The following is a 13,625-nucleotide window of genomic DNA, read 5'->3' as shown; positions in this document are numbered from 1 at the left end:
ACACGAACACACACGCACACACACACGCACACGCACACACACACACGGACACGATTGAATGCATTACTCCCTCGCATACCTTTTAATTTTAAGATTAGCAAACTTATGAAACATAATCATTTTGTTCAGTGCACTATTACTTTTGAAGCACCCTGTACAAAGACCATACAGGAAGCACGGAACCGACGGAGTCTCAGCACGGAAGCACAAGTAATACACACTGAAACGTTATGAAGAAAACTACCGCCGCTATGGCCACAAACATATCCAAACAGAGGATGTTCAGGGAGTTGTGAGTAAAAGTACAGCGCAGAACAAGTATCAGAGAATATAGAACAAGGAGCTGAAATTATAGGTCCCCCGCCTTTTGGGTGGTATGTGGAGTAGATCTGTCTAACATGAACGCTAAATCTTGAACGTTTTTTGAAATATCGCATTATACAAGCCAAGCTTCTGCGATGGTTGCCATGGCAACATCATTCAGCCAATCACAGCCGTGATCTAATCTGGTTGAGAAAATGTTCTGAGAAATAGATATCTGCAATATGAAAGCAAAATGTTCAACGTTTTCTGAAATATCGCGTACACAAAAGTACTTGGAAGGATGATCGGTCGGTCGGACGGAGCTCATTTAAATGCCCCTCGTCTCCATCCTTGTTGGAGGGGCAGGGGACAAAAAGAGACCAGACTCAGAAGGGAAGATCACAGCGACCTCATTTATCTTTCTAGGGCTTCAGACATGACCTTGGTTGGGGGCCACATTTCTTTGACCAATGTTAAATAGAGGAAGGACTGGACAGGTGGTCGTAGAATAATGGTGGTGTTTGAACATGGTCATCGACTCCAAGAGAATGAATGAGTCAAAGACTCGAAGTAAACACTTGTTCATACACACCATTTCCAGTTACGCTGAACTCGATTTTCTCCCTCCATACCTCCCACTCTGACTGAGCCATGCCCTCTGGTGCTCTGCCAAAGCATGCCCACAGCGCAACACCGCTGTAGCACTCCGCATCCGCCCACAGCCCCTCATGGTTATAGCGTTCCGCGCCCACCCTGAGGGATTAACCAAGCTCCTCAGCCCGATGTGGGTCCGTGGAGGAATCTTAAGTAATAAACAAGGAAGTTGGGGCGAGGGAGGAAACTTGATTCATGGGAAACATGGCAACCACGCTAAATTAACCCCTTCATTAACACATCGTCCACACATGTCCATACACATGCATGGCAGTATGTACAAGAATGTGAATAAACAAGGCAAATTACCACTCTTCATGTACACTTCACTGTATTGACTTTAACTCCTGGAGTTGTTGAATCACGAGGCAGGTGCTGCTGTTTCCTCTGGCTATCTCGTCTAGGTAATCATAATCCATATGGATTGTCTGTATTTTCCTCCACAGGCTCAGGATGATCTGGCAGAGAAACTTCGCAGCAATGAGGTTCTGCTGCGTGCCATAGCCATGTATGGTGAAGTAACTCTCCTCCCTGATGTGCCCTCCGATCTCCTGCGCCTCGCTCTGCGCCGCCAAGCTGACAGATATCAGTTTATGGGTATGGGAGTTTGGGTTAGGTTTTGTTTAAACACCTGTCCCCTATTTCCCTCCCACCCCAATGAGCATCATTGATGTCTGTTTTTCTTTAGGCCGGATGAGACTGGCAATCAAGTCCCTGCAAACTCTGACATCCAGGTTTCCTGATGATGTGGGTCTGCTAAATGATCTTGGGGTCGCTTATCTCCTGCTTGGAGACAACAAAGCGGCAAAGGCAGTCTATGAACAGGTAGATCACACCTGGCTCGTATGACGTGGACATTCTCTTTGACAACATGTTCGTCTTCCCTTGTTTGTTCACCTAGTAGAAGTTATTCGGTCCTGGTAGACACTAGTTGTTCATCATAGAAAGAGGAAGTATTTGACATCCGTTTATGGCATGCATTTGTAAATCACCTCCTTTTGTAATGTGTTCTCCTTTCTCCGATTCGGTTTGATTTAAAGGTTCACCTGTTTTGCTCTTTTCTCATCTCAGATCTTGGCTCGGACCCCAAATGACGGCTTTGCGCAGGTGCATTATGGATTTATCCTCAAAGCAGAAAATCAAATCAATGTTAGCATTCCGTATTTGCAGGTACAGTATTTGATTTTACCACCTTACCCAGAACAATGAATTGTGTTGTTTTACTGTTCTAACCCCTCAAACCTCTGACATCCTCCTTTACTCACAATCAGGGGTGCCGTAAGGGGGGGGGGGGGGGGGGAAGTTAGGATGATTCCAAGGGCCCTGCACTGACAAGGGCCCTAAAAATTATGAGAACATTAGGTAAAAATGTGCGCACGTGCTTCATAGGGGCCCATTGTGATATCTTTTCATGGGGCCCAAAATCCCTGGCGGCGCCCCTGCTCACAATGGAATTTCCCATTCCACCCTACTCTCTAACATCCTCCTTTACTTTCAGTGGAATTCCCCACTATCACCCCTCCTGTCTCTAACTTCCTTCTTTACCGCAATGTAATTTCCCACCCCACCCTACTCTCTCTAACATCCTCCTAGACTCGCAATGGAATTCCCCACCCCACCCTACTCTCTAACATCTTCCTTTACTTGCAGTGGAATTCCCCACCATCACCCCTCCTCTCTCTTGCATCCTTCTTTGCCACAGTGTAATTTCCCACCCCACCCTACTCTCTAACATCCTCCTTTGCCCGCAGTGTAATTTCCCACCCCACCCTACTCTCTAACATCCTCCTTTCCTTGCAGTGGAATTCCCCTGCCCACCCTACTCTCTCTAACATTCTCCTTTGCCCGCAGTGTAATTTCGCACCCCACCCTACTCTCTAACAACCTCCTTTCCTTGGAATGGAATTCCCCTCCCCATCCCATTCTCTAACATCCTCCTTTACTCGGAGTGGAATTTCGCACCCCCACTGTTTCCCTTCTACACGCCCTTAAAATACAGTTTTCCCACAACACACATACTGTATCTCCTATTTACTTCCTTTCTTTGCTTCCTTACCAAGTTATGTAATCCACCCCCAATTGCACACATGGTAATGAAACGGTAAACAAAATACTGCATTGGAGTCATCAGGAGGAACCTGGATAGGATTCGGGTTTCAGCTGCTACTCCTCAACCCTCAAACCCATCCAGGCACAGCCAAGTGAACCTTCCAGAAAATTTTCTGCAAAAATTAACTTATCCGAACACAGATAGACAAAGAAAGAGAGAAATAAATATGACGCAAGAATTAGAATGAATAAAGAGAAATATGAAAAAGTAGAAAGAAATGTGAAAGGAACAAAGATGTTGGGAAGAACCCGGATAGATAGATTTCAGCATTTCTTCCTCAGGCAAAAACGCAGCAACAGTTACAAGCTACCAGAGGTCCATAAGTAACATTACGGATGTTTCGTCATTATAAACAACTAATGTGCATAACTATTTCGTTATTTTGGTGACGTGCTGGTACGACACCTCGGATAATGTTGTCGCCATTCATTCGGCTGCCATCCCAATCTGGGTTTCCATCCCAATCGAAGATCATTTGTCGCCCGTTTATAAACAATTGTATTCGAAATAGTACAACACTGTATAAATTGTCATTAGTCCTACTAAATGACAACTTCTACAGCATTGTATAACACAGGTACCTGTTCAAGTACCTCTTGTTTTTGTTTGGTTGGGGAAGGGTTGTGGTAAAAAGGTAGTCTGTGAAGATCTTTGTGCTTGTTCTGTTGGTATTCCATCATTGAGCCATTATCCCATCTCCAACAGCAATGGAGGGGAAAAAAATGTCTTTAAAACACATTTTTTTATGTTCATCATCATTGCTCTGATCTGCGTCATTCCATTTGGAAGATCGTTAACAAGTGCTTTGCACAACTGCAGAAAGGGATTGAATCTGGAGCATCTGGTACTGATGATGGACGTTTCTACTTCCACCTTGGAGATGCGCTCCAGCGGGCCGGCCGACAGGAGGAGGTGGGTGTGTCACTCCTATGCTACCTGATGGACAAGGGCAAGGCCTTGCTTCCTGATAACAGGCCCAAGAGTCTGAATTTGACATCTGTGCATGAGGATGTGCTTGAAATGCCAAATCTGTTGTTTTTATATTTACATATTGTAAAAATGCGTGGGATATGGTTCTACTTTGGCTGAAGCAGAACCGTTGTTGTGGAATTTGTTGACATTTGGTGATATAATTTGGTTTGTTTTGACATTTGACACTTTTGCCGTGAATAAATCCCAACAATGTTTAATGACAACACGAAAGTGACAACAAGGAATGTCATAGTTTTGCTCCCCATCTGAAAGGTTGTGAAGGCCTAGTCAAGCGTTACGTGATCCATGCATCCGCTGCTTTGTTTCCAGGCATACACGTGGTACGAGCGGGGTCACAAAAGGGGTCACTTCTTGTCGGTGTTCCAGCGTTCACTTTACAACGTCAACAGCCTTCAGGCACAGCCCTGGTGGACGGCAGTCGAGACTGGGTACACGAGTCTTGTTCGGGTGAGTTGTACTGAATGTACCCGACAAGCCGGACGGACGCTAGAATGACCACGTGATTGTGGGATTGTTTGAAGCCAAGGGAGTAGTTGAAAATGTAGAGGACACTTGACTATTATAACTAGAGATTTAATCCAACACATTACCCCACGCGGTCTTGAGAAACAAGGACATGGGCATGGTCTGCGAGCAGCAAATATGATTGGTCGAGATCATGTAAAATGCCATATTATTTTGTCCTAGTACTGCTAACGAAAGGTTTTTGAAAGTGTCAGAGGCAATTTGTGTTCAAGTATGTAATTCAATTGAAATAAAACAAAGATTTTAAAGGTTTCAGAAAAGGTAAAATCTAACTTTTACCGCTGTTGATGCAGCGTCTATTACACCACCTTATTTAACATATTATATTAGTTATTAGTGCCTGTTGTTTGTGTCCTTTATGACACCCCTAAAAACAGCAAGTTTCCTGTTGTACACCGCTCCTTTCCTATGCCACCTCCAGGCATTGCAAATCGTCATTGCCGGGCACCGAAGGGGGCTTGGCAGTGACGCACGCTGAAAGAGAGTACTCAGTTTTCACTCTGGTTTCTTGTTTTCTTGTTTGTTTGTTTTCTTTCTTGGTTGTCCGGACGATATCTCAGCCATCCTTTGAGCTAGGAAGCTGAAATTTCGGCACAATAGTGAGCAAGTCCTTTGTCAAAAACGGTATTTTATTATTTTTGATTAATCAATAAATTGAGGAGTTATTTAATTATTAGCGTTTAATTAAGTACTTATTTAATTAATCAAATTTCCTTTCTCTTCTGACCATTAACTCAGGCACCTTTTGAGTTAGGAAGCTGATATTTGTACATGCCAATGACCAGGTGATTTGGCTGCAAAGGATATTTTTGATTTATTAATTAATCAATTAATCGATTAATTATTTAATTATTTGATTAATGACAAAAAAAATTTTTTTTTTTAAGTTACAGATTCTGATGAAATAGTGGTAGTTTATGTGTTCTCTGACCAAATTGATTAATAATTTAATTTTTTTATGATTATTATAGATTTATTTTCATTATTAATCATTTATTTATTTTCTTTCTCATTTGGCCAATATCTCAGGCACCTTTTGAGCTGGGAAGCTAATATTTGGACATGAGTGACCAAGTGATGTGGCTATCAAGGATATTTTTGATTTATTGATTAATCATTTCATCTATTAATTATTTATTGATTAATCGATTAATTATTTATTGAGTAATGAATTAATTATTTAATTTTTTATAAATGACTTATTTAATTAAATTTCTAAAAGATACATCTTCGGATGAAGCACTAGTGGTTTAGTTATGCGATTAGCCAATTGATTATGAAAATATTTTGTGATAATCTTTTATTGATTTTAATTATACAATTAATCAATCAATTAGTGTACACCTCTCCCTCCCAATGCAGCCTCAATGAGCTGCACTGCGGTATTGCCGGGCGCCGGAGGCGTCCCGGCAATGCCGCGCTGCAGCATATTTAATTATTTGGCATGGGGCGGTGTACTTTGAATGTATCTGTACTTGTTTTCTTGTTTGTTTGTTTTCTTTCTTGGTTGTCCGGACGATATCTCAGCCATCCTTTGAGCTAGGAAGCTGAAATTTCGGCACAGTAGTGAGCAAGTCCTTTGTCAAATACGGTATTTTTTGTTTTTTGAATAATCAATTAATTGAGGAGTTATTTAATTATTAGCGTTTAATTAAGTACTTATTTAATTAATTAAATTTCATTTATCTTCTGACCATTATTAACTCAGGCACCTTTTGAGTTAGGAAGCTGATATTTGGACATGCCAATGACCAGGTGATTTGGCTGCAAAGGATATTTTTGATTTATTAATTAATCAATTAATCGATTAATTATTTAATTATTCGATTAATGACAAAAAAATTTTTTTTTTTTAAGTTACAGATTCTGATGAAATAGTGGTAGTTTATGTGTTCTCTGACCAAATTGATTAATAATTTAATTTTTTTATGATTATTATTTATTTATTTTCATTATTAATCATTTATTTATTTTCTTTCTCATTTGGCCAATATCTCAGGCACCTTTTGAGCTGGGAAGCTAATATTTGGACATGAGTGACCAAGTGATGTGGCTATCAAGGATATTTTTGATTTATTGATTAATCATTTCATCTATTAAGTATTTATTGATTAATCGATTAATTATTTATTGAGTAATCAATTAATTATTTAATTTTTTATAAATGACTTATTTAATTAAATTTCTAAAAGATACATCTTCGGATGAAGCACTACTGGTTTAGTTATGCGATTAGCCAATTGATTATGAAAATATTTTGTGATAATCTTTTATTGATTTTAATTATACAATTAATCAATCAATTAGTGTACACCTCTCCCTCCCAATGCAGCCTCAATGAGCTGCACTGCGGTATTGCCGGGCGCCGGAGGCGCCCCGGCAATGCCGCGCTGCAGCATATTTAATTATTTGGCATGGGGCGGTGTACTTTGAATGTATGTGTACTTGTTTGGAATTATTTTCAATTTTGTTTCACTGCCAGACAGGCAGAGAGTAAAATAAAATGATCTCGCTCCTCTCTGCTCATGCACAATCAGGGCACATTCAGAGCCAAAGTCCTGTTAAACTACAGGTTCGTTTTCCAATTCATGTTCAAAATGAAACATTCAATCGAAATTATTGTTCCTCTATCATAAACTTATGTTTGTCGGCAGACAGACAAAGTGAACCAATTGCTTAACCCGACTTTTCGCTTCACACGTGCGGCGTTAAAATGGATTTTCATCGCCACATTTTTTTCTAAACAGACATGACCTTTGTCCTTGAGCTAACACCATCCCTTGCAGACATTGACATGTTGTTAACCCGTCCCCTGCACAGCAGGAGACGTGCGTGTGTGCGTGTGTGCGTGTCCATCCGGGTCATAACCTTTTGACCATTTCAGCTGTTGTCATCAAATGTTCACCAGAGGAGGCGCCCCGGCAATGCCGCACTGTAGGATATTTAATTACTTGGCATGGGGGTGGTGTACTTTGAATGTACCGTAAAATGGGGTGAATAGGGACAGCAAGGTGAATAGGGACACAAACTGAAAAAAAGTTCGGAAACTTTTTTCGCTGAAAATTGATAACCATACTGATTTGTTGATATTTGGGTTGAAAGTGTTCTCTAGTTTAAAAAAAAAAAGCAACTTATAGTCCCTATTAACCGCATATATGGGTTAAATAGGAATAAATAGGATTTTTATGGCTGTCCCTATTCACCCCGTTTTACGGGTGAATAGGGGCAGTCACTAATACAAAAAAATAACAATCAGGCGCTGCATAACGTCATTGCCGGGCACCGAAGGGGGCTCGGCAGTGACGCACGCTGAAAGGGAGTACTCAGTCTTCACTCTGGTTTTGTTTTCTTGCTTTCTTTCTTGTTTGTTTGTTTGTCCGGGCGATATCTCAGCCATCCTTTGAGCTAGGAAGCTGAAATTTCTGCACAATAGTGAGCAAGTACGTTGTCAAAAACGGTATTTTTTGTTTTTTGATTAATCAATTAATTGAGGAGTTATTTCATTATTAGTGATTAATTAAGTACTTCTACATTTCCTTTCTCTTCTGGCCATTATCTCAGGCACCTTTTGAGTTAGGAAGCTGATGTTTGGACATGTCAATGACGAAGTGATTTGGCTGCAAAGGCTATTTTTTATTTATTGATTAATCAATTAATCGATTAATTATTTAATTATTCGATTAATGACTAAAATTTTTTTTTTTAAGTTACAGATTCTGATGAAATGGCGGTGGTTTATGTTATATTAGCGAATTGATTAATTATTTCATTTTTTTATGATTATTATTTATTTATTTTCATTATTATTTATTTATTTATTTATTTTCATTATTATTTATTTATTTATTTTCTTTCTCATCTGGGCAATATCACAGGCACCTTTTGAGTTGGGAAGCTAATATTTGGACATGACAGTGATCAAGTGATGTGGCTACAAAGGATATTTTTGATTTATTGATTAATCACTTAATCGATTCATTTGTTTTTGATTAATCAATTAATTATTATTATTATTTTAATTAATGCTTTATTTAATTAAATTTCTAAAAGATACATCTTCGGATGAAGCACTAGTGGTTTAGTTATGCTATTAGCCAATTGATTAAGAAAATATTTTATGATGATCTTTTCTCTTGATTTTAATTATGCAATTAATCAATCAATTATTGTACACCTCTCCCTCCAAATACAGTCTGAGCTGCACTGCGGTATTGCCGGGCGCCAGATGCGCCCCGGAGGACATTTAATTATTTGGCATGGGGGCGGTGTACTTTGAATGTATCTGTACTTGTTTTTATTAACGTTTCATAAACGTACCCATTAAATGTCTGCATCGGCTCGCAGGCGCTAGAAAAGAGCTGGCACACAATAAGGGATGAGGCCCTCGCCGTGATGGACAAGCAGCAAAGCCTTTTCCTGTCTGAGGATGAAAATCTACGGAAGTCCGGCAACTGGAAACAGTTCACTCTTTGGCAACAAGGCATGTTGGCACAATACCGTCTGAGCCTCATTGAGTCCCATCGGTTCTGTACGCCGCACACCACGCAGACCATGTCTCGTGTCCACATTCACAAACCACTCACCTGGCTAACTCTTCATACTGCCCACAATGGCTGACACCTAGCATGACAGCCACACATGATAAGCTTTTATTTTGTAATAAGATTTATTTCTGCCGAGATATTCAATGACTCCCTGCACACTCCATTCCGTCCCACCGAGGGTTGAGTAACAGATCCACCATTGTACTAAGGCCTCAAACTATTGTACCCCTGTAGGTCGAAGGAATGAAAAGAGCTGCTTGCAGACGCCGCGCACCTGTGCCATCATGGAAAGATTTCCGGAGTCTGTGGGTTGTACCAGGGGCCAGGTGAGGCCACAAAAAGAAGAGGAAAAGCTCTGAACCAAAATAATGTTAAAATGTCATATTGGGATTTAAATATGAGACGAGTGTGGGAAGGAATACACGATTCCAACGGAGTTTTAACACTACTCGTGATTTCAAACTCGACCTTCCAAATTAAAATGACATTTCACGTTGTCCTTCTCCGGTTGGCAGGTAAAGTTTTCCATCATGCAGCCTGGTACGCACGTGTGGCCACACACTGGACCCACAAACTGCCGGCTCCGTTTGCACCTTGGCCTGGTCGTCCCTCCCGACGGATGCAGCATTCGCTGTGGACGTGAAACCAGGTAAATGCTTAATTGGATCGCCTGGCTTCTGTTAACACATCTCGTCACTGAGTGGTTGGTTTGAAATCTGAAGCATTACCAACAATAGCAAACACAGGAACAAGATGATGAAAAGTGACAGAAGTATCACTTTGATGATCTCTGCAATGCTGCCAAAACATCTCCATGGCAGGTGTTACACCAGGGGGGTTGCCTTTGCCTTCTCGATGTTATAGGAGCAGGGATTTGTAATTTGCTCAAGCTGTTTAGCAATAACTATTCTCCTCTTTGGGAAAGACATTGTGAGATCCTTATCTGATCCGATGCACCATACTCTGTTATGGGTGTTGGTTCCGCTGGAGCAGTTTCTTGACCTGCGGTCATGCCGGGCGGTTTACCATTCCCCTCCCAGCAGGAATTTTGAATTTGACCATGGTGCCGGCGATATCTTGCCGACTCTTCACAAAGGACAACGTGGGATCTTTAACATCCACCAACTAATGCCGGCAGATAGGTATCCAGTTTAACGTCCATTTGAGGAACTGCGCACATATTGATGAATTGCACTGCCTGTGAAACATCGGGATGACAGTGTATAACTGGATCGGGATTTGAACCCAGACTAGATGGCTTGGAGGTCAGTGTGCATACCTCTAGGCCATGCTGCCAGCTTGAGAATCTTGTCATCCACCACCTAATGATAGTAGACAGGACATCCAGCTAAACGTTCACCCAAGGGAAGGGATGACTCCATGAAGGAGCTTGGTCAGGGAGGTGAAGAAGAACCAAATGACCACACTGACAAAACTACAGAGTTCCATGACTGAGATTGGAGAATCTGCCGGAAGGACAACAGTCTCTGCAATCCTTCACAAATCTAGGCTTTATGGGCGAGTGGCCAGACGGAAGCCATTCGTAAGAAAAATGCACATGACAGCGCACCTGGACCAAAGACTCAGAGCATGAGGCGAAATACTCTGTGGTCTGATGAGACGAAAATTGAACTCTTTGGCCTAAATGAAAGGTGCTATGTCTGGCTGAAACTGAGCACTGCTCATCACCAATCTGACACCATTCCTACCGTGAAGCATGGTGGTGGCATCATCATGCTATGGGGATGCCTTTCAGCGGCAGGGATTAGGAGACTCTTGTAAGGATAGAGGGAACAATTTAAGCCAAATACAGGCAAATCCTTGAGGAGAAGCTGCTTCAGAGTGCAAAAGACCTTCGACTGCAGTGAAGATTTACATCCCAACAGGGCAATGATCCCAAGCCATAAAGCCAAAGCAATACTGGAATGGTTTCAGAACAAGAACGTGAAAGTCCTTGAGTGGCCCGGCCAAAGTCCAGACCTGAATCCCATTGAGAATCTGTGGAAAGACTTAAAGATAGTTGTTCACTGATGCTCCCCATTCAACTCTTTCAGGGCATTTTCTAAGAGGGAATTTCCTCCTCCAATGGATGCCAACCCATGGGGAATGTCTGCAGTCTTTTTAAATGCTGAATGTCGAGCAAGGAAGCAGCAGATTTGAATCGCCGACCTCCTAGACTTCTTAAACTCAGTGTGACTCAGCGGTGGTTTGAAACACCAACCTCCCAGACTCGGAGCAGATGCTGTAACTATTACACCACTAAGTCTGGTTAGAACTTACCTTTTGGGGCATGTCTCATATAAAAAAAATAGAGGTCTGCTCTTTCTGTCTTTATGTCCTTTTCCAGTGCCATGGGTCTTACACAGTCTGTACAGTTCTCTTTTTCTCTTGCAGGCACTGGGAAGAAGGGAAGGTCATCATCTTCGACGACTCGTTTGAGCACGAGGTATGGCAGGACGCGCAAACCTACAGACTAATCTTCATCGTGGACGTTTGGCACCCCAGTCTGACAGCCCAGCAGCGACGTACCCTGTCGCCCATATAGATGCCCACCATGGTCTAATCAGACATGCTCACGGAACGCGATATCACCCATTGGTGGATGAACTCCCGTTGCAATGCACGGTTTATGAGGGCAGCATGAAGATGGTCCATTTGTGCTGTGATGCCAAAATGTCAGGGGGTTGTCCGTGTCTTCTTGTATCAGAAATACCTCGGTGTGACGGTATTGGTGGAGACAACCTCACAGTATGAGATGTTATATTTTTGAAGAAGAAGATTAAGAAGTGGTATAGTTTGTAATAGCTTGTATAGGTGAACTCATCTGTTGATATTTACATCTCCTCATACAGGGAGGGCAAATGTCTTGTTTTGCTGTTTCTTCTTTCCTTCCTTCCTTCAGTTCTTTCCTTTATAACAAATTACAATCGCATACCATTCCTTAATTTGGGTCGATCCTTGGCAAGTGCGACATCAAGGCATATTTCAGTTTTTGATCTAGGCCCCAATTCTGATTTCATGGGTTCAAAGGTGAAACCCCAATAAAAAAAGACATTTTGCCATTACCTTATTCGTCGATAAAAATTGGATTTGGCACAAAGGACTTTCATAAAGCCCGGACAGCGTTGCTGAGAAACATTTTAGATTACAGTCGTTTTCCAGGTTATACACAGATCAAAGGTCAATGGTTGTGAAATGAAGATTTTTGGCCAACCAAGCATTTCATTTCAACCAATCCAGATAAGACTTGGTCCAAAATAATACCTTGCAACATCGCTTACTGACTAAATCGGATAGACATTGGTCTATATGCAAAGGTTTATGTGTGCACTTATCGGTGACGATACAGACACTTTAGGGTGTCCTAGAAACCTTTGTAAAGTGGGTGACCTATTTATGGCCTCATTTGACATTTGACCCATTATTACCCTCACCAGAGGAGAGGGTATTGCATTTGAGTCTGTTTGTGTGTTTGTCTGCACAGAATAAATATGATTTTCTCTGCAACCGTTAGTCTGATTGACAGGAAATTTTCATCGTAGGTGCAACTCCACCTGTAGAATTTTTAATAATTATGACGTCGTAGGTCACGTGGTTCGGCCGCCATCTTGGAAAAACCAAAAACCTTTGCACCTCTATATCTCTGAAAGTGCTGAATAGAAAAAGTTGAGACATGGCTCATTGTAAAGAACTCTCCATGTGGAATAAAATATTTTAATGATGATTTCATAGGTGCCTCCATTATGACGTCATAATTTGACAAGTACAAAACGTCATCCGATCAAGATAAAATTTCTTGAGCGTAATCTCGGAGTAAATTAGTGGAGAAAAAAAAATGATGACGCCATCGGTCACGTGGTTCGGCCGCCATATTTGTTTTAACACAAAAGCCTTAAAAACCACCGAAAATACATCCTGACGAGGGTTTGCAATCACTGATTGCTCTTTTTCTTGTTGTTAATTGCAAAACCTTGATTATACGGCAAGGTGCCTTGTGTGGATAAAATAACCTGCATTCCGGTTTGGAGAGAGCAATACAGTGCAGTGTCCAGTGACCCTGATCATGTGGCCACCTGTTTAATATGGCCACTCAAATAGTGTTTGCATTTGCCAACATTTGTTTTCATGCATTTTTGTTCAGTTCTGATTTATCCGTTTTTCAAGAAGCATTTTCCATTTTACAGAGAACAAAGGTGAAAATCTTTCACAACATAGGAATGACTATTGTAGTTAGCTCGACCACAGATTTTGGACCCTGTGACTCATTCGTTATATTAGGGGAGATATTTGCATTCTTGAGAATGTTTTTGATTTCAATGTTTCTCTTCCACTTGTGGTAAATTATGAGATTTCCAAACCAACTACTTATGGGAAGAATTCCCCATTTCCATTCATATTTTTCCAAATTTCGTTTTCATTTGAACACAACATGCGAAATTAATATTGTGATGTACAATTCAATATTTATAATAAAGCATTATGCAAGTAAGAGTGAA

General features: G+C 41.1%; 1 protein-coding gene across 1 annotated transcript in view; it reads left to right on the top strand.

The window, feature by feature from the left end:
- Positions 1–13,625, top strand: part of LOC137438681 (aspartyl/asparaginyl beta-hydroxylase) — a 50,958-nt gene extending 37,333 nt beyond the window's left edge. Inside the window, exons 6-14 of the mRNA XM_068133923.2 lie at positions 1,404–1,554; positions 1,646–1,782; positions 2,029–2,127; positions 3,887–3,979; positions 4,370–4,507; positions 8,930–9,065; positions 9,364–9,455; positions 9,645–9,778; positions 11,524–13,625. Of these exons, the coding sequence (XP_067990024.1) occupies positions 1,404–1,554; positions 1,646–1,782; positions 2,029–2,127; positions 3,887–3,979; positions 4,370–4,507; positions 8,930–9,065; positions 9,364–9,455; positions 9,645–9,778; positions 11,524–11,674 (1,131 nt within the window). The 3' untranslated portion in view covers positions 11,675–13,625. The remainder of the gene's footprint in view (positions 1–1,403; positions 1,555–1,645; positions 1,783–2,028; positions 2,128–3,886; positions 3,980–4,369; positions 4,508–8,929; positions 9,066–9,363; positions 9,456–9,644; positions 9,779–11,523) is intronic.

Source organism: Myxine glutinosa, chromosome 13, assembly GCF_964187855.1.
Source record: "Myxine glutinosa chromosome 13, kmMyxGlut1.1, whole genome shotgun sequence".
NCBI classification, from domain to species: Eukaryota; Metazoa; Chordata; class Myxini; order Myxiniformes; family Myxinidae; genus Myxine; species Myxine glutinosa.
Note: the sequence above shows the minus strand (reverse complement) of the source record. Positions and strands in the feature narration are given on the sequence as shown.